Genomic DNA, 22,705 nt, shown 5'->3' on the forward strand with positions numbered 1-22,705 from the left:
CATTCAGAATTAGGACTGCGATATTTATAGATTTTCAAGTTATCAATTGCGTAACGCAATATTTGATTTCTGACTCGGTTTCTCAAGCATTTTACGTAATATGTATATATTTATATAATATAACCGTTATTTAAATATCAGCATTTGTTTATTGTATCTACTTACCTAGATCAAGAAATATAAATAAATATCTATACATTTTTATTTTTTTTAAGACCTTCCACGGCAAATTGAACCCGCTGCATCTGATAGTAAGTGGAGAGAAGTCAAACAGAATGTCGGCAGACGAGAGATGACTTCCCCTCGGCAGTCGACACAGTTATATGTTGGAACCGGATATACACAGATTGAACCCGGAACGCAATACATTTACGTGGGCCACTATGGCTTATTTTAACACCTACGCTGGTCGCTATCCGGCCGCATATAAAATATATTCTACCACCAGCAAAATAAAATAGCTCCTTTAATTTGTTTCTTACTATACCTACGTATAATATGCATACTTAGGTTGTACTATCTCCGTTCATTTCGCTCGTCAACCAGTTACGCTTTGCAAGTCGTCACACAGTCTCGCCTGTGTTTACTATTCACACAAACCTGCCTACAGTAACGCAAATATCAAGTATTATCTGCAAGTTCAATTGGAAATGGATGTTTATTATTTATAAACGAATGTTTAACTAAATTAAAATACTTTTTTGCAGCAGCAACATAGGTACCGTCTTGTTGGTAAGTGGTTACCACCGTCCAAGACCACTTATGTTATCAATATAATTGTGTATATTGCTGATGCACCTCTAAGTGTAATGTTTGGAAAAAGGTTGAGATTTTTACTCGTGCATTCACATTAAACGTATAAAAGGCAAGAGATAAGTTGGTACTTCCTCTCTCTAATAGGAACCAATAGTATCTCCACGGTCGAGTCGACTCGTTCATACCATAAACGAATCTAGTTACATATATATTTTTTAATTATATATTTATCATACAAAACGATAATATTCTAATAGTTCAAAGTATATTCGTGAACTCTGCAGCCGCTTACATCATTAACTCCATTATGCAGCATCCGCGAAACGTAGAAAACAATAAACATAAATTAAGAAAACAACCTGCGTACGCGCAGGTCAAATTATCATATTCGTCAGAGAAAATTGAATGGTTATTGTTTGAATGACTTGCAAATTGTCACATGAAGCTGACGTTTGGAGGCGGAATTTCATATTCTATGCAACATTGAATGAGGTTACTGCTTATATATCCATACATAAAAGCCATCTTTTTAAAAATATATATATGTTTTAATACATAAATAATATTACATAAAAAATATTATCCAAAATTAATGAATTGAGTACGTTTTACTTATTTCTATAATGAGCGTTCAAAACAAATTATCTGAATATATAAAACCTATAAAAACATTTAACCAGAGTAATCAATCATCATACTACAGTTTCAAGCCATATTAAATCATTTGACTAACGAATCAGACATAAAAATGTAAAAGTCTAGCAATTAACAGATATTATTGGTCTAACCCAAATTCCTTGAGATGCTCGTTCATAGACATAAAAAGCCACATTCCTTCAACCAGAATACAACACTTTACGTCATCCTAAAATATTTATGTCAAACGCACCTACGACATCCTTTTTCTAAACGGAAAAAAGTTGAAATGAATTTCTCTTCGCACACGCTCCTGTGTCCGGTTCACATCGGACGCTTTTCCTTTAAAGCGTAAAGCTAACATAGTATTTGTGCACTTGGTGGAATAATAACAATATATTTTCAACTCTAATCCCTTGATATAGAGGTTAATAAAAAATACTGTGAAGTTACGTAGGTGCACGTCTTACTTTGTGTTTCTTATACGATAGCCAAGGCGAATACCTGTTACGGAGTGTAGCCTTCCAATCAATTTTAAACTCTAATACAATGTAATAAGATTAGAAAGAATTTATTACCTAATACAATCCAAGACACAAAGGTGTATGAACTGTATATCGTAGCAAACTTAAATATGACGTTAATGAAAAGTTCCCGCAAAGTAAATTAGCCCTTATTGCTTTAAAATTAGATAATCCAGTCAATGCAACCATATAATACGACAAACACAATTAACTTGGCTAAAATGTGTGGGAGAAATATTGGGAGGGGAGGTTACATAAAATACGTGAGATACAGAAAGCCGATGGCCCTCAGGCGACAACAGCGAAAGTGCACCGATGACTAATGTACCACGGAACATAGGTCATGACGTCGCATCGAGACATACCTGAAGATATGCGCTTGCGCATGACTTGAATCATCATTTACTCGCAGTATTCTACTATTGCTAATATTAATAGTTATAAATGTAATATTATCAGGCAGGAAGTCGTCGAATTCTCGCTTTCATTTTACAACCGGAAATTATCGTACTGCACAACATTAAACGCGAAAATTATTAATTATTCTAGTGGATTGTAACAAAATTATACCTTGTACCCATAGAATAATGAAAAACTGTATACAGTAAAGTCGAAACATAGTATGTAAGTATAACAAAAAACTACATTTGCCTATCAAGTTTTATTGGTAAGTAAAAATTTATTTCAAAACAGTTCAACTACCCTACTTCATGCTTTAAATATGTCTGTAACAGTCCATACTTAATAAAATACATAATCACAAATCATATTGGTGGTATCAATGTAAAACGACGAAACTATTACATCAGCCACCACTTTTACTAAGGAGAACCGGACGTATAAGAAAAAAAAATACTTTCACTAACAACATGATATTTATCACACCGGCGTAACTTTGCCACTTTTTGCACGGCAAAGTCGATCATTATTTACTTAAATTAGAGATCATTTTCCCATGAACGCTACAAGAGATTAGAACATAAAACATTTAGCATAAGGCGTAAGACAATGCAAAGGTCAAAGGCTCCATACGTTTTGCACTTTAGTACCCTATATAGTAAGTTTCTACGGTAACTTGGTTGCAATTTAAAAAGTAAAAGTTGTATGTCGATACCATGTAATGAACCGAGCGGAATATTAAGTGGATGATTATGTATCAAAGCTTAATTAACTTTTAATTTCATTATTGATCGGTTACTGTCAAGGTTACTTGTAAGATAAGATAATTTGATGAATGATGTAGCAAATTATGATATGAAGAGTTATATCATTGATCTTTTTTATATTGCCTTAGTAGGCAAACTAGCAAGCGGTCCGCCTGATGGAAAGCACCATGTACCGCCCATGTACTTAATGCTAAAGGCACAGCCATACCGTTGCCTACCAGGACCTGAGCACTCTTCTTAAACTTGGTTTTAAGAAGGACAAGTCATAGCGCTCCGGAAAAACCGATGTAGAGAGTTCATTCCTAAGTTAAGAAGTGAGTTCCATTCATAAGTTTTTAAGACTTATGTGATCAAATATATGCCTATGTCTTTTTTTTAACCATTTAGTAAGTCTTTTGAATTTTCAATAAATATAATACAATACTAAGTCTATCGGAATATCTTGTAAGTACGTGAAAAATGAGTTTTTTACTATTATTTTATAGTTTAAATTGAATAAGACCTAACTAATAATGTTGCTCATTTTAGAAGTCGCTATACAAACTACATTACTTTGCTTCTAAATTAAATAAATGTGGGACATTGAAGTTAGAACAATATTTATTGTTAATAATCTTTACACATTATTTCATACGTCCGAGTGTCACCTGATATTTCTCTATCGTTCAATATATTTATAATCAGTCAGCAACTTAACAAGAATAAAACCTTTTAGGTTAACTATTCCCACATAATTATTATAGTCAACTAAACATGTGCTAGAAGGGAATCAACCAACTTGCTTGATTAATTTCCAAAAATTCGTTCGTAGTGCTCATCTACATTACATAATGAACTTGTGAGAAGTATTCCGCGGCAAGAGCGGTCGGTTTAAACTATGTGTTGTCTGTCTGTCAATGTTAAGAATTGTATTAGTATTTGATATGAACATTTAAAACCAAGCTATTTTCAACTTTATCAATATGAATAGACCAACTTGAACGGAGCGGGATTTTTTTTTTGCCGCTAAGTCACCTACGTCGTCCGATATTTTATTTTCAATTGCACCGTAACTACAAAGCAGAGTGCAACTTCATACAAAAGTCACTTCTAATTAGATCACTACACATTACATAAGACACGGTAACGCAGATCTCTCAGATACACAAATCTACATCGAATTTTCACTCTATTGTGCATCGTGTGAAGCCTCCGTGACGACCGCACTTTGTTCCTCACGAAAACAATGGCAAAGTTCACCCAGACATAACAGGCAAAGTCTATAAAACGAACAAAGTTTTGTTAATATACCACTATATGTATTACTCAATCCATGGGGTGCAGTGCTCTTCTTTGTCAAAATTGTATGTAATTCGCTATTAACTATTTGATTAACTTCATGTAATAATATTAAAGGAAGAAGATTTAAAATGGGAACTAGATTTGTATTTAAATCAGTTTTTATATTAGTGTTATTAGCTGAAGTTATACCGATTCAATTGTCACTTCAAGAAGGAGAAGAAATTAAAGAAAACAATGTTGATAATTCACAATTAAATGATTGTATCAGTGTCAGAAGAGGCACAGAGATCGGTGTATGTTTTGGGAAGGAATTGCTTAATAAGTTAAATAACTACGACGAAGCGGAGTCGTTTAGTTTGGCTACGGGTGTATCGTTAATTAGAGATGAGAAAACTCCGAGAGATTTTGGAAGCTTTCTGGATAAAGACCCAATGGATTTTCGGTATGACATTAATTTTTTATAATATATTCAATAATGCTAGTAAATTGTATGATTCTGGACCATAAGTTCATACGTACTCAGATATAGAATCCTTTTCGTCAAATTATTATAAATCTTTATTCCCAAAGAAATACATATATTTCTTCGTCTTCTAACATAAAATCCAAAACTAGCAATTAACTTTGTACACTAATAATATAGCATAAAATTATATGCCACATCCTAACACGCAAGGAAGTAGACATTAATTTAAAATGTCCGCTTTCATTCAAACTTTTGGTTTACATGCCTACTAATTCACACATGACACGAATGTTACTTCCGACATAAATGACTGCTTTAAAAACCTTAATTTCAATGAATTTGTCGCATGCGGCAAACATTTTGAACTAATACGTGAAGAAATGCATACGTTTCACTGATAAAAATAAATACTTGTTCCTGCACATCGTACTCTATTTAGAGTTTGACTTAAATAAAGCTATATTTAATCAGATGTTCGATTTTTTTAGAATAGAACTAGCCATTGGTATTATAATGGCTAATTCAATAGAATTAGCCATTATAATACTAATGGCTAGTTCTATGTAATAACAAATTATGAGTAACTGTTATCGTTGTTCCATCGTCAATATATTCCCATTACTTCCTGTACTCTAAAATTCTTTCCTCAGATCAATAATAGAAGATGCAAGTCACCTCATCTCCAAAAGATCTCTGCAATGGGATATGACTGGGTTATATCCAGGCCTAGTAATGAGGATTGGTCCAACGTTGGCTAATGGAGTGCTGGAGTTTGTGGTCGACCAAAGGATTAAAGACCGGGCTTATCATCAACCTTATGGTGAACTATCTACGGGTGATTATGTTCTATTTATAATATTTTATTGGGAAACAATTAAATGATATTGTCTAATGTTATGCAGTATGTTCAATGGAAACGTTCTTCAAATATATTTTTTAAATGGAATTTTACAAAAGTTATGTACCACTCCTTGAAATTTAAATATGACAATGTTAGGAACTATAGACGTTCCAAGTTAAATCATACTATTATTATAACAAATAGCTTGTATAGAATTTTTAAAGTGGAATTCTACCGAGATCCATCATAAGCGTCTCCAACGATGCTATATCACTTTTAATATAGACATTTTCACTGTGAAGGGTAGATCTTGGACACCATAAAGGGTACAAATTTTTTAATATAAATTCTCTAGATCATTCCTTAGCATTCCTATTTAAAATATATATACTTATTCAAACGCGATGTTCCGGACGAAACTTATAAATAATCTCACTTATAAATATTTCCTACTATCATTATTAAAGGTTATTTCCGGGTATAAATCTCATAAAATATGTATGAATAAAACATTGCTAGAATATCATGACGAGTTATCGCTTTCCTTTATTGCACAACATAATCAAACTATATTCACTATAGCGCCATCTATGTTTTAACAGTGTTACTAATGCAACCTTCACCAAGTTACCAGCGACATTGAACTTGACTTTATAACGCCATCTATCAAAACCACATTGAGTTATTTGATTGCTAATAAAACTATATTTGTTTTCAGGAAGACTTCTAGCAAGGAATCTTCTAGTGCCATTCCTTCTGGGTTTCAAGTTCCAAATTTCGACCCTTCTTCCATTATTACTAGGATTAGTACTTCTAGCTAGTAAAAAAGCCTTTCTTTTATCGAAGTTGGCTCTTCTGGCTGTCACCGTATTTAGTAGTTCTGGTTTTGGTCAGTCATTTGGAGGGTACACTCCTTCTCTTGCATCATATACTTCTTACGAGCATCCTACTCATTATCCTGACCATCATAGTTCTGGAGGTAAGGTTAAATATTATTTACTAACATAAAAACACGCCAATTATGATTTTTTCACCAATTCCATTCACACTGCATGCTCAATATATTTATGCATTCAATAAATTAAAAAGACCTTTGTAGAATATTTCACACTTTGGTCATTTAAACTACGCCACCGCACCAAATTAACTCCTACAATTTAACCATTACTTAACAAAATCAGACATGCATTATGTTAATGTACACACCTCAAGAATGAACGTTTTATTAAAACAGGGTAACGTGTAGGCAATATTTATGGACAAAGAACTTGAAATTGTATGAGGAAAAAATTTGAATGGTGTGATGCTGTAAATATATAGTCCGGCTGGTGGTAGAATATATATTATATCCGCCCGGATAGCGACCACCAAACACAAGATAGTAAACCCGCCATAGTGGCTCACGTAAGTGTGTCGCGTTCCGGGATCAGCCTGTGTATATCCGGTTCCAACTGGCCGGTATAATTGTATCGACTGCCGAGAGGTATTCTATCGTAAATGAACATATCTGTCGTAAATCGACATTCTATTGGACTCCACTGTAGTCCACTTACCATCAGATGCAGTGGGACCAAATTGCCTGCCGGTATATAAAAAAAAATATAGGTATTATGTTACATGAATGAACCTGTTCCACCAGGATATTCCACTGCTGCCAAACCCAAAGTTCACTAACAATTGGCTGTTATGTTTCATATTATGATAAGTGAGATTCTGCTTACTTCTCTTCCTAATCTCTAACATTCAATAAAGCCAACAATTCATCCACGATTTTTTTCGTATGGTGTTTGTAAGAAGGAATACAAATAATATAGATGTGTGGTAGACTACGTTAAAAAATTCTATTTAAAAATTCTCAATCATTTTTTACGACACCTCCGTAAATTCCTTAGTCCAGAAAAAAAATACTGAAACGCTTTTCCTGATTTCGGCGGCAGGTGCGTTAACCACATGTCGATGTTATGTAAACAAGCCCAGCACTGATGCTTTTCGTTTTAATTATGATTAAATGGATCCAATATTATGTGAGTAAAACATATGTTGTATTGGCGCTTGTAGTATAGCTTATAATAATATAATATCAGCCCTGTATTATATACTTGCCCACTGCTGAGCACGGGCCTCCTCTACTACTGAGAGGGATTAGGCCTTAGTCCACCACGCTGGCCTAGTGCGGATTGGTAGACTTCACACACCTTCGAAATTCCTATAGTAGTATAGCTTGTAAAAATGGAATTGGACTGGGTAATGTTAATAGTAGGTAATGTTATAGTTATCCAATATAGTTTGAAGGTCCGAAAACACATCTGGTTGGAAACTTTTTATAGATTCTGCGTAGACAGAAGAAAGCTTCCTTTCATTGAAAAAAAAATGTGTTACATGATAGCTTTTTGGACAATATTTTATATTTAAACTATTTAATTTTAGGTACTCAATTGATAAAGGTAAATTATTTAATTGCAAATTGAGCGTTACCTATATATATCTCTCAGCAATATTTGGAAATTTATGAAATTAATTTTAACTTTCAGGTTACTACCGACATCCTCATCACGAATATTATTACAAAGAAAAATCAGCCGAATCCACCACAGGATCTCCGATAACTCCTGATGAACTACGAGATAGGCTCGAAAGACTCTTCGTTACTAAAAAAGACGAACCGATTAGAGATGACGGCAAAATCAGGACCAGCAGAAATTTTGTATGGACGCCTATTAACACAGGCTGAATCTGTAATGTCTTAATATCATGAAATCTTGTGACGTATTGTGAAATATAGTATAAATATATTAAGAAAATATTTCTATAATAATTTTATAATACCTTAATTTCGAGGGCTGAAACGAAAAATTCAACTTTACCTTTTTTGACACTTTAAAAGTTGTTTAACGCTCTTCTAGTCAGTGTTTTTAACGTTGGATATTAAAACTGTTTATTATTGGTTCAGAGTCCTATTTTTTTTTGTTGTTTTCTAAAATAAACATAATAATTATTACTTTTAATAATAAATTCTGAATTCTTATATTGCTAAAAAATTTTCAGTACCTCCATAACATTATATGTTTATAAATTAGATTTGGTTACTTTAAATGTATATTAAAAACAATGAGAAACCATTTTTTTGCCTTATTTTTTAACATACGTTCCATCTTTCTCTTTTTGAATATAAGTTTACTTATCTAAGCATATTCATTTATCACTTAGATATCTAAAGTTTGTCAAAGGTTGAAATCAGTTCTGAGCAAATATCTTCAAATAATTTATATTATAACTTCTTCATTAAAATTCTCTTGTTCAGTATCTGTTATATAAAATTTTTCGATATCAACATATTTCCTTCATAAATCATTTTCTATATCAACATATTTCTCTCTAAATCAAAAATCCAAGTAAAATCATTGTCTTCAAATACAATAAATAGGTCTACATAACTAGAACAAGAGCCAGTTGTCGTGTATATCGACATCCTGTACAATACGATTACACGCTCTGAATACTGCGAAACTGCTCACAATGCGTTTGCGACGATAGGAAGCCGTTCCGACTTTTATTCGTTAATTAGACCATTTTTCAAGTCTTCCGAAAGTTGGAGAAGGAAGAAATTTATAGCATGTTTATTAATCACTGTCACTTCATGGTTTTTGTTTATAATTATTGAATGTTGGGTTATTGTTTCCTGTGATTGTTAGAAACTAGTGTGGTAGCATGTTACTAAAATAAATGTAACTGTGAATTTTTCTGGGAGTAATTCTTCTCCAATTGTAACACTTCTCTTTTAATCTCGTAGAAATACTCATCCCGCTTTATGGTGTTAACACGAATTATGTAAATAAAAAGTAAATCATATTGATGTTTTTTTTTTAAAGAGCTTAACAAAGATATTTAGAATACTTTATTATCTGATAGTAACTTACTACATTCACACATTATTTAAAGCTTGTTATACATATTAAAAATAATACTTAACTATAAAATAAATATATGAAATTACATCACAATAATATATACTTAACTGCTTAAAATTAATTAACATAAAGTAATTTCGATAAAAAATAGAAAGCAAAACATTACACAATTATAATAATAATGTATAATTTTTTAACAATATTAAATAATTACTGTGAATAAGTTATTTTACATAAATCGTATACATTGTGAACCGCAATTATGAAATAAACTTAGGAAATAAAAGTGTACTTTCATTAAATAATGTTGTTTTAAGTATCTTAATTACAATAATAGAATAAACAGTCAGAACAATACATCCTTAAAGTTTAAACTTTGGTAGATCAATAAGATTTCTACATTTTGTAAACAAGTAAAATCAAACAACATACAATTTATCAATGGCTAGCTGTTGCCCGTAGCTCTGCCCGCGTCTAAAAGTTTCTCTGGGATAAAAGTTACGCTTTATATTTTCCTGCATTAAAAAGCCTGTAGCACTCAGGGGTAACATTACCTATTAGTGAAAGAAATTTCAAATTTATTTAGTAATTCCAGATATGAGCGCCGACAAACAAAGAAACTCACTAACTTTCCTCTATAATATTAGTATACATCAAAATACATTATTAAAGTTTCCTCGTTAAATCTAAATTTAAAAATTTTCTAGACCCATTATCTATCCCACAATACAAGATCAATAAAGTATAGTCCATAACGAACCATCCAACTAAGTAAACCACACAACTTGTAGCATTAATTTATAGCAATCCACCTCTACTTGATATACTTTCATGTTTTTTCAACAGAATACCAAGTAGCAATGGTTTCATATCGCGTGTCGTTCAATGTTTACAGATAATGCGTATGCTTTCTCGGGCTTCTCGCCGGGTCTACGGCCCTGGTCAAGAACCTGATGTTACGTTTATTCCCCTTTTATATAGAAGTGTTTTTGGTTTTCCGGCTCAACATGATTTGCTAATGCATTTTATTTTAATATATATGAAAGTATTTTATTATGTAAATATAAATTTATTTATTTTTCTATTTTAAGTTAATATACATATATACCAATAATACAACTCTATAGTCTAAGAAGCGTATATTGAATCTTTACATAAGAATAGTCAATTCTGAGAATTTTGTGAGTTAATATTTGAATATATACATGACTGGTACCTGTACTAGACGAACCTATATCGCGGGCTACCCGAGAATATTACCAAGATATATTTTAACTCGGATCTTACAGAATGAGCTAAAAAAACTCATTAACCAAGAATATCATATATTAAACAGTATCTTTTGCGAAGATCGATCAAGTATGTTGAGGGTTCATAGCTATGATTTAAAATAAAAGAAGTATTAAACAGTTGTCAGAAATTAAAAAAACAAATATCGATCACGAGTTGGTGATGAAATGGAAACTATATTTGATGTAATTTTTTTAATACCAGTTGACTAAATGAGTAAATCTGACCGCAACAAGACCAGTGATATAACGCGAAAGCGCTTGAATTATATAATAATATTATATTACGTGTAATCTATAATGTATACATTTTTATTAATTTCAAAACTAATTTACATTAACACTTAGCACTGAATATATTGTAAGTTACTTGTATTAGCCATAGCAATAGATCTAATAACAAAATGCAGAAAATGAGCGTAATCCATCCAATTTAATATATCAGATACATTTTTATCTAAACAGAGAAAATGACAGTATACTAGAGTGGATATACATGGGCCATTCAAATTTTTAGTGTGTAAAAGTTTATCTTTTTTAAACTACAATCTCATAAACACGAAAAAAAAATATGGGAAAACTACGTTTTCCTGCTATTTAATACTGGTTGTAGTGTCCCTAAAACACCATGTTTCTTGTGTAATTGTAATAATTATTGTCATATTTAAGATAACGCAATTGTATTCTTCGGTAACTCAGTTGTTTTTCATACAAAATATGGATGTCCCTGTATATCCTTTTTGCGAAACCGTTTAAGAAAAAAGAAATAATTTTAGATATTCAACAACACCGTCTAACCACGCCAGTGGCTATCTGATCCATTTTTTCAGGACTAATCAGTCTTCTGATGCTAAACTGTTACATAGCGGACCAGTTGTGCTCCAACTGCTTCGAGATCTTATTTATTATCAGCGTCAACGGTGAACACGCGAGCGCCGTTCATTATTATATTTATAGATTGGAGATACAATTAAGATAAATTATGAACGATAATATTAATATCTATATTTACATTGGGGATTTCTTTTTCATCTGACGCTGGGAGCTCAATATTACCTAAAACAATGATGTGAATTATAATAAGTATCAAGTATGGTATCTAAAAAGTACTATTCAATACGGAGGTAAGAAAAAAGTAAGAAGTAATCGTTTTCATATGTATATACACATAGCTAAGTTTGGTTATGGCTGATTGAATAAATTCGAATTTTAATTTATTACTCTAGTAGAGGAATCAATGAATCCAGATAATCCGATTTTGGAAACAGCCGTTTTAATCGCGGACATGACGATTGAATTTATTCGTAGAATGCCTAAATAATCTTATCTTATATTGTGTTTCTAACTTGAGAAGGTATGTTTATTGTACCCTAGAAATTAATATTCAAATAACAATACAAAATTGTGAGATAATTACCATGTTGTATAAAATGATATTTCAATGTAAGTAAAGCGAAGTGTCGACCATGTATCTCCCATAAGTTTAATTAAAAAAATGATTATGTAAAGCCGTATATTAATAAGCATGCGACGTTCTGAAAGAGATTTCAATTAATTAACTATAATATAATCCTGCTACTCTGCCTCAAATTGCTTAATCCACCAAATATGCCAATTATGTTACTAAAATATATTGTAACACATTTATGTTCTTTACATTTTCACACCTAAAATGAATATTTATGAAAAGATTACGAGTGATGCATTCTTCCTCAGACTTCAGTTCCTTGTATGGACGTAACTCAGTATATATTTTTAACGGATAAATAAAAAAAAAACATAACCGAATGAAAATATTATCTAGATTCTAGAGTATGCTCACCTATTAGTGAACCCTTTTTATTGACTTTTGTCATTATTATAATTTTACATATTATTATTTATATCGGCTTTACGTTTTATACAACCAATAAAATATAATAAAAATACTTATAGCACAAATATTGAAATCAAAATGTAAGTTTGTATAAGATTTCGTTTGTATAATGTATTATAATCATTGTCTAAATAAGCAACAGCTGTTTCAAGTTTATTAAAATAGATATCTATTTTAATCAAACATAACAATGTATTAATATAATATAACATAATTATAATATAATTAAATTAGTAATGATTTGAAAATAATTATACAATTTATTTTTACGTTATTAATTGAGCTGTTTGACTACGCGTCAATTGATATAATTTCTAATTGAATTTCAGTAATTTGTCATTCATTACGGTTATCAATTTGACGGAATTTTAATTGCAATAAAATTGACATTTGGTACGTTATAAAAATTGTTAGTCTTAACATTTCTGGGAGGTGTATGTCCAATTTTTAAATTTCCGTCACAATGATATGATTGATTATAATTACTTTTTTTTTTTAATTATTTTGTGATTAAGCCATTTCATTTATATAAGAAATATTTTCGGTATATTTTTTATCATTTTCCAATTTTCTATAATAGTTTATTACTTTTGTTTATATTCAAATTGCATATCTTTTTAAACCCGTTGTTTATTTAAAAAAAAAGTTGATCATATTACGTAAAATGGAAAATTTACGTTTACATAGACACTGAAACTGAAAAATAAAATAATACTAAACCGAGTTTAACAAAACTTTATTGTTTACCCATTGCATATTTCAACGTCCATTCTGAATCCATTCAATATTTCAGTTGTAGTTTGTCATTCTTTATTTGTAGATCTTAACACAGGATCATCATCATAATTGTCATCATCATCTATTACAATTAACATTACACTAATAATATGGTTACATTCGGTACACGATTATTATTTATTTAATATTTCTTAAATTATAATAAATAAAAGGTACTCGCGTAACCACCTTGAAGATGTCCAACAAAGAATTGTAGAAAACATATAACTTTACCTACTTAACCTAAACAGCACCATACATGCAAGTAATAATATGAATAAATAACGCTTAAGGGCTATTTTTACAAAACTGGACAAACAAACGTTTCGAAAAACGAAAATGCACAATACCCGTCGACTAGCCTAATTGATTAAATTAAATAAATAGTACATAATTAGTCATTACGAAATAAATAAATTATTGTAATAAATTATTTGTTTACCAACTACTCATAATTATTTGGTGCGATTGATTACATAACATTTATCTAAGATACACCAATACATTACTTATATTCACATTAACAATGTAATAAATATTTTAACAAATAATTTATGTTCTAATGATTAATAATCTTAATGTTGTAACTAGTGTCGTGTATGTATTTTTGGCTATATGTTTATGCTATCGCAAATATGCCAAAACATAGAACGTTTTGGTGGTTGCATCGTGCGCGTGAGTATGCCGTGTCGTTGTATTTGTAATTGGAGTCGTAAGTCTAGAGATTTCCAACCTACTGCTTCTTAGCGTAGGCTCTGTAGGCTCGGTCCTGCGCAGCGGCTTCGTCTTCTACACTCCTCCTGTAGTGGCCTCCAGGTCCTGTCGTGTCGAACTCGCCCCCGTAGTGGGAAGAAGAATATGTGTGACTCTGGGACACCTGCGGATGCTTCACGATTTCGTACGTAGTTTTCTCGTGTGATTCACCACTGGACACCAATTTCTTTAAGCCAATAATTGCTGATAATAGCAGTGCTATCTTACCGATCAGTAAAGCCTTTCCAGCAATGAGGGCGATGGCCTGGAAAGCTATGGCGAGGAAACCACCTTTCAACGCGAGACCGGCAATTATCGGCCCGATCATTTTTTTCAGCTTGCTCCTGGCTTCGTTAATTGATCTTCCCACGTCCTCGCCTAGTGATGATGGAGTGATAACCACGCGGTGAGTCTGCGTCAGCTTCGTTGTTGCTAATTGTAATAGTTTATCCACCTGTTCTGATGGTAATGAATTCAAATCTCCTTCAGGCAGCACCGATGGGAAGGACCTTCCCACGTCAGACCGTTTCACCATGGTTACTCCGTCAAGTATCGGCAGGGTCTCCATCCTGGCCGCGCGGTCAGCGACCCTCGCCGCCTGGATCTTCAGACATTTAAAGATCTCCTCAGACCCCTCGCACTTCTCGTACATCTTCCCGAGGAACTGAAAACTCGCGAAGGTGTCGGCTGAGGCTATTGTGAACATGACACAGAACAGGACAATACCGCGGCACAGCATCTTGTTGGAAAACCGCGGTTGTCCCGTCACTAAGCGCACCGGACCGATGTCCAGCCAATGCGGTTGCGTCAATTGAAATGTGAAGAAAATACATGTGCACTGGCATTTATCTATTTTCACCGGGAACTGCATTTATCTATAAATCTTTTAGAGCGTGCAATAGTTGCATCGTATGGACGAGCGGCGATGTGAGTGTGTGCTCGTGGAGCTTGTTAGGGTGCGTGCCCCATGCATGTGTGTATGGTAATGAAGTGCGGACCTTATGCGGAGGGCTTTAAGTTCAATGTCAAGGTCAGTTTTTTTTATTTTGAATATCTTTTAAGGGGAAAAATGTAAACTTGACCATTCTTAAATTGGACATCAGATAAAATTTCGAATGAGTTTCTTTTATTCAATCAAATTATGATAATTATTACCAAAGTATTTATTCACGTCGAATGTAGAGTTTTAGGCACAACCATTTCTTTTATTTAAAAAATAGCCCACTTTAAGACATAAGTTATAAACTCTCTCTTAGAAACTGATATTTCAAAATACAAAAGAACATGAAGCATAGATCATTCTCATTCCTAATTCAACGTAAGGATATTAGGGTGGAATCGAATTGTTCCCGATTCGATAAATGACTTATAATTTAAAAATATATTCATAATATTATTTATAAGAAACATTGTACAATAATATACTATTTATTATTACACTTTGCATACAGAATAAATATACAGACTTAATTCCAAAGGCATTTTCTTCCAATCTACCTTAGGGTGGTGCGGAAAAAGACAACGTAGGTGCATCTACAAATAGTGGGATATACAATTAAGAGTTATATATAACTTTCCCAAGATGCAGGCGTTGCCTAGTTTGGGTACCCCTGGTAATTTGCATAGTTGTTTATAAGTATTTCCGGTAATTTTATATATTTTTGTATATTTTAAACTCTTATGTACGTCTGATTTGTAATAAACTATTTGAATTTGAATATATATTAACTGAATATTATAGGTGCCCTGGTTGCACTTTTGCATACCCCTTCGAGGATAAATGCATGACGGGAGTATTATATAGCATAAATCAATTATTGTATCAACGAATATTAGGAACATATTTTTTTTCCTACTAATGCTTGACAAAGTAATTTGGATGTTTCTTAGAGTAAAACGCAGAAACTTTTGAATTGATTTGGGTGAAATTTACTACATAGATAAAACATACCCTGGACTAAAATATCGGCAACATTTTTTGTGAATAAATACAAGAAGAACGTTTATTCTATGAAATATTTTGGATACGGAAGCCTCGAACAACTTCGAGTATCATATAACACCAAAATATACAAACAGAATATACAACTTAACATATTATGTCTCAGGAATAAAAGCGTTGATGCGTAAGTTATTTAAAGATTGTTTGTGGTGTTTTACTGTTTATAAAGGATAATGTTGCTGAGTATCTAACAAGCAAGCATACCAATTTTATATTTAAAATAGTATAGATGGCCTATATAAATTGCTTATAAATTATATTCTGCGACGTCCCACAATATACAAACTTTCATACATATTTAGAAGTATATTAGTCGCATGCACGCAAGTCGGTACCATAAAACCTTAATTGCTTCACATAACATCAATGAAATGCAAATAAGGGACAATAAAAATCAATAACGAACGATCTCTATATGTCATCAAGAGTATTTGTGATGATTTTTTTTTATAAATATTACAAAATATACACGTAATATAAACATTTTTTGTAATTCAAAGTAAAATTAACTTACACTTGGTAAGTAAGCAATACCTAATGATTGAAAATAACCCTTAAAACTTCACCGTCATACGAACACAGCGTTTATTCACACACTTAATTGTTTTTATTCAGTAACTTTTGTCGGTTTTTAGATAAATTAACTATAAATAAAATACAAAGACACTTTAACAGACAAAAAAATGTTACATTCAATTTTAGTTAAGCAGTTCTTTGCTTCTACACGCTAAAATATCAATAATGTAAAACAGCGACATCTACACTCCAACAACAGAACTAAGTTATAACTTCGAACAAAAGCGTTTGAACGGTGTATTGAATTGGCTCTGTTGAAATTTCTTCGTATTTATAGTTAAATTTTTTATATTTCTTACGTGAATAAATAATTAGCAAATAAAACAAATTCTCAAGCTTATTTGAAATTTAATTATCGGTATTGGTAACCCCTCCACCAGTTCAAGGGTTCACGGTTTTAACGGTCATCATTATTTTCCCTGAGGAGCATAAGTACCTAGTAGCAATACTGTAGTTGTTTACAAAAAAATCTACGTAATTTTTCATATAAAATAACAATGATTATTTCATTCTTATTATTTGAAAAATTAGGTTAATAAAAAATTTATAACGTGAGGCACCTACCGGACAGTTTCTTCATTGCCAGTAACAGTTAAAATTACTGTTACTTTTCCCTGAAATTTTACGATTATTTTGTGGCAACTCTAACGCCGTTTACTTTAGGGATATTTTTTATAGCAACTCTTATAGCTTTTACTTTAGCTGCTACTACAGGTTTATGCTGTCTGTGTACCTATTCCAAATCAGTGTAGAATGTAGATTATTTCACGATACAGGCATAGCCTAGTGTGAACATCGTTGCTAATTGGTATAAGTTGTGTAACTTTTTGGAAAATAAATTTATTTCTTATTCAATTATGATAAATATACTTAGATTCTAAAGACATGAACGAATTTTGTAAAACAACACTCTACACAGATATCCAGGTTGAACGACACGACACTTCTGATTGTTTAATTAAATCTTCGTGATCGCGTGCATTCTGTTATGTAATTTAACTGATTTATGTATTTTTCAACCATTTTAGCTATGACTGGCCAGGTTATGTGAACCATTGTTTGTATATTTTGCTTTATCATTAAAGGGTCTACTGAAATTGGCGTATAATGCATTTACCCGTGTTTTCTAACGGCGGAACTAATTTTATTAATAGTTGGGATGTGTTAGTAATGTATTAACTTGCTTGACATTTACATATAAACCTTTTTTATTACTCACTATTAGACGTCCATAATTTCCTAGCCGGCTTGAATAGGTACCTAATTAATATAAGCTAGCCGCTCGTTTTGTAGTCCACTAATTATTGTAATGCATCAAAAGCTTTGTGGAATATTTTTTTTTGTTTTAATTTTTAAGACGCAATGTCATTAATAGAAAATAATTAATTATTAAAAGTTTTAATTCTTAGACGGATGTGACGCAGTGGATATTAATTTATTATTAAGTTTTTTATAAGTATGTTTTATCGCTAAGCCTGCAACTTCCACAAGACTAAAAATAAGTTTAGACTAGCAAGTTTTAGTTGAAATATTGCAATAGTTCTATACAATTGCGACTTGCCGCAAGTCCAAGAAGCTTTACAATTTTCAGATATCAGCTTCTTCTTTAAAGACACGGCAAAATGACCCCCCTGATGGTAAGTGGAGTAGGGTCTAACAGAATGTGAACTGACGAGAGATGGTTTGCCCTCGCCAGTCGACACAATTATGCCGGCCTGTTGGACCTGGATATACACTGGCTGATCCCGGAACACAGCACACTTACGTGGGCCACTATGGTGGATTTTAGCACCGACCGAGCGCACAAGGATTCCTCAGGAGGAGAAACGTAGATAGTTATGTCGGTGAATTAAAAAAACTCAAACCAAATCTTTTATGAAGCACACTTAAAAGTTGACGCAACTGGAGTAATTCCGCTGACATACTGGTATGTGACAAGAGTGATGAAAAAGAAGACTTTAATTCGAGGACGCTTATTTATTTTAATATACCGATACTTGTATGATGTAGAATTTATGGCAAAACCACTCCTTGAAAAATAAACAATAATGTTGGACCAAATTCACCTGCGGGTGTACATTAGTAATAAGTCACGCTGGTTTAATTCTTAAGTTTGTAGCCATATTAATGCATATTTTAAGCATTCGTTGAAGAAAAAATAGTTTTAAATTACATGCGCGTATTTTCCCGGGATAAAAAGTAACCTTTGATATTGTTTTTCTTCGTTATGTTATGACCAAATTACAGAAAATCATTATAAATTTTAGCCTATTTGTTATTCCGATATATAACCAATATTACTGTAAAATTTCATCCAAATCCATTTAGTAATTTTTTCATGAACGAGGAACAAACATTAATTTTTCGCATTCAACATTCGCATTTATAATATTAGCATAATAAGTATATTGGTATAGATTATAACTATATTACAAAAAAGAATTTTCAAAGTTAAAAGCTTTTATTACTGCAGTTGTTTAACATGAAAGCCTTAAGGAAAAAGTCATTTATACTAACGCACATGGAGGTGAAAGTGTAAACTATTTTTGTTGCTTATAATCGACGTCAGTCTTGAGTAAATTGATGATAGTGTCACGCGTTGATGACATTGATGATGATGACATGGTGTTATGAGTCCTAATTCGATACGTCATTTTAGTCGAATTGTATTAAAAATGTAATTAATTTTGTTGAAATTGAAATTATAATTTATCTATCCTGACGGAGTTTTAGGATTTGCGACCTAAACGCACATTCAAAAATGCAAAAATGCCTATTCCATAGATTGGACCAATATTAACGAAATCTTAGACATTCAAAATCACAAAAGCTATATGAGACATAGGTCCGTATCTATAATGGAGATAGTTACAGTTTCATTATTATAAGAAAATGTATTGTAATATTTTAACACAATAGATATACAAGCGTAACATTATAAATCTATATAACAGCATATTTAACATTATACGTATCAAAAATAACAATATACTTTGATGTTTTTATACACCTTTAAGGTTCAACCTTTCACTTGTAAAATGTTTTTAAAGATTAATTTCAAATTAAATCATTTAAAGATTCACTATTAGTAAGTACATATGTCAAAATAATTTTAATTCCTAAAATCTCGCACACATATATTTAACTAATTAATTGTAATTTAAATAAAATGAATTCCTGGACAAATTGCAGTATTTAGATATACATGTAGCGCTAAGGCAAAAGAGCGTTTTTAATATAATAATTTTCTACAAACAAAACCTTCAAAAAGTCACAGAAATATTTCAACTAGGTCAAACCTCCTAAAGAATGCGGAACGTGGCTTTTGGTGCACAATTTTAAACTAATGTGAGAACGCTGCAAGACAATAAGAAACATTTTCCAACCTCTTTTATAGCATTCATCTTTATACATAGATTCCAAAATTCCTGTTTATTATCATAATTATTTTACTTCTAACTCCCGTGCTACTTATGTTATAAATAAAATATACTAATTCAGCCCAACAGTAGATACCTACAAATATCTATTCTATGAACTGACGAATCGATGATCCGTACTCCGTAATAAAGGATGGAATATGTCAGTTTTATTCAAATAAATACTTCAATAAATGGTTATGAATATAACTATAATTTTTTTGGAACGAACCACTGTAGTATCAAGGCATCTCCACATCAGTTACTTACTCAATCAATAATGCTGGAGTCCATAATAAGAGTATGTTCATGAATACATAGTAATTAATACGTCAATTTACTCATAATGAAAAACAACAAGACGAGCGCTGCAGCGATAAAAAATATCAAAGAGGGTAGAAGTTTGTATTACGCCACTGTCAATATCATTGCCCGCACGAAACACAACGAAGTCGTTCGCATTGATTTTCAGGAAGACAGTGGTACCATCTCGATCAAGCCATTTCTTGAGCCGAGTTTATGTCGAGCAAACTGATTAAGTTTACCTGACTTTCCTAAATATATAGGGTTTTTCATCACATTGCAAAACTAAACTATCATATCCTCAATTCTGTATTTAAATTTAAACAGTTAACGGTTTAAATTTAAATACAGAAATTTTTCTACTTAAGCATAATGTTTTTAAAAGTGGAATTATAATGTCCTTGACATACTTTAAGGCCAGTACGTCTTCTTTGAAATATTTCTGGACATTGAAATCATTATAAAAACGAATCTTTGCCGTAATAATACATTAGATATGTATGTATGCAACAATTAACCAACCGAAATCATTTTTAATTGCAGATAGGATAGTTAAACACGTACGTTTTCATATCAAGTATCATAATTATATCTTTAACATCAGTTTCTTTGGTAAAAGTGAACTAAAGCTTAACTAATGCTTTCTCTTAAAATTGCAAGGTTGTAAGTTGTCAGACTAAGATATCAAGGTCACTTTCTATCCCTTTCTAGAGGTTCATCCCTGCACACTTTATTTTGAGCTACCATAACGCCGGCTCCACACGTTGGCGCCAACATTGGTCCTAACGCTGCTTGTCCAACATGTGGATTGAGAAATTTGCATTGGTCTCAACGTTAGGGATTTGCCGTTGCATGTCGATTTTATTAATAGAATCTGCACCAACGCTTGTGAGACCTCCACATATTGGCACGAACGTCAGTCTGGTTGCAATAGGCATTGATTGTGTGCATGTCGTATAAGTTACAACAGTCCGTTTGTTTTATGGAAATGTCATTCTAATCCACGAAATCGCCACCCGCGTGCCCAAAAAGAAAATTACAGTAATTACGATTTCTGTATCGTACTTTCTCATGTTGACTCTGACGGGATACAGTTAGTATATTAACCAACGTGTTACGAAATTACCCATCCAACTTCGGCACGATCTTTAAGACCAACGTATGGAGCCTGCCTAACATCTCTTTAAGAATTTAATTTTAGGGTCAATCGTTTCAACGGTTTTAAAGTTTCATATCAAAATAAATAATATTTATAGATTTACTAATAGGAAGTATGTCACTGTTATTTAAATTTTAAAATTTTGCAGACATATATCAATTAATTAATTAAATTTATAATTAAATTAATCCCTGGATGAATTATTGTATTAAAATAAACACGCGCTAGGTGAAAAAAAGCGTATTATTTTATATCTCAAGGTTAGAATATACTCGAGTACCATACGTATCTTCCTATGCTTTACAATTTGAATTAAAGTGTGCAAAAAATATCACAAAAAGTGGTAAAATTTTAGTTTTTGTTTCATGAAATATTAGACTGACGGACGGATGTTCTTAAATAATTTCTTGCTAATTTAACTTTTTATATTTCTAACCAATTATTCTATTGATACAATGCCTCTATCATCAGTTTAGCTAATAAGTTACTATTATATATTCTTCCTAATTCCCAAACTATTGCGTTTACAGAACATAAATAAATATACGCAAACGGAAAATTAAATGTAAACTATTAAAATTATGATTCTTTCGTGAAAGAGAAATTAATTGATGAAATAATAATAGACGATTACTGCTACAAAAAACTACATATTATTTTATTACAACTTATTTGCAAGCTGCGAACATAATATTTACTTAGATTTAGAAACGAAATGGATGCGGTATTATAAGGTGTGCTAGTAAAATGCTACTGGTTCATGATAAATGTATTTTGACTTTTGTAGTAATATGGTTTCGTTAATTGTATTAGTAATAGTTTGAGATCAATAATCGTTTATGCGGGTCATCTAATTGTCAGTTATAGCCCAAGATTCCCTAACAATTTAAAATGAATCGTGGGTGCAGTTCCGACAAAACAAATTTATTTGTTTGGTGTCAAACAGTAATTTATTATATCAAAGGCCACACGA

At 31.8% G+C, this 22,705-nt stretch overlaps 2 protein-coding genes across 2 annotated transcripts; one reads left to right on the top strand and one right to left on the bottom strand.

Moving 5' to 3' along the window:
- The first annotated feature begins 4,398 nt into the window (after positions 1-4,398).
- LOC115450377 lies at positions 4,399-8,713 on the top strand. The gene is made up of 4 exons (XM_030178378.2): positions 4,399-4,805; positions 5,480-5,664; positions 6,389-6,649; positions 8,202-8,713. The coding sequence occupies exons 1-4, from the start codon at positions 4,492-4,494 to the stop codon at positions 8,399-8,401; spliced, it is 960 nt and encodes a 319-aa protein (XP_030034238.2). The 5' UTR covers positions 4,399-4,491; the 3' UTR covers positions 8,402-8,713.
- A 4,838-nt stretch (positions 8,714-13,551) lies between these two features.
- On the bottom strand, positions 13,552-15,072 carry LOC115450383. Its single transcript, XM_030178386.2, has one exon. It carries the CDS (start codon positions 15,010-15,012, stop codon positions 14,254-14,256), a length of 759 nt encoding a protein of 252 aa, XP_030034246.2. The 5' UTR covers positions 15,013-15,072; the 3' UTR covers positions 13,552-14,253.
- Between the last annotated feature and the right edge of the window lie 7,633 nt (positions 15,073-22,705).

This window comes from Manduca sexta, chromosome 18 (genome assembly GCF_014839805.1).
Source record: "Manduca sexta isolate Smith_Timp_Sample1 chromosome 18, JHU_Msex_v1.0, whole genome shotgun sequence".
In the NCBI taxonomy this organism is placed as follows: Eukaryota; Metazoa; Arthropoda; class Insecta; order Lepidoptera; family Sphingidae; genus Manduca; species Manduca sexta.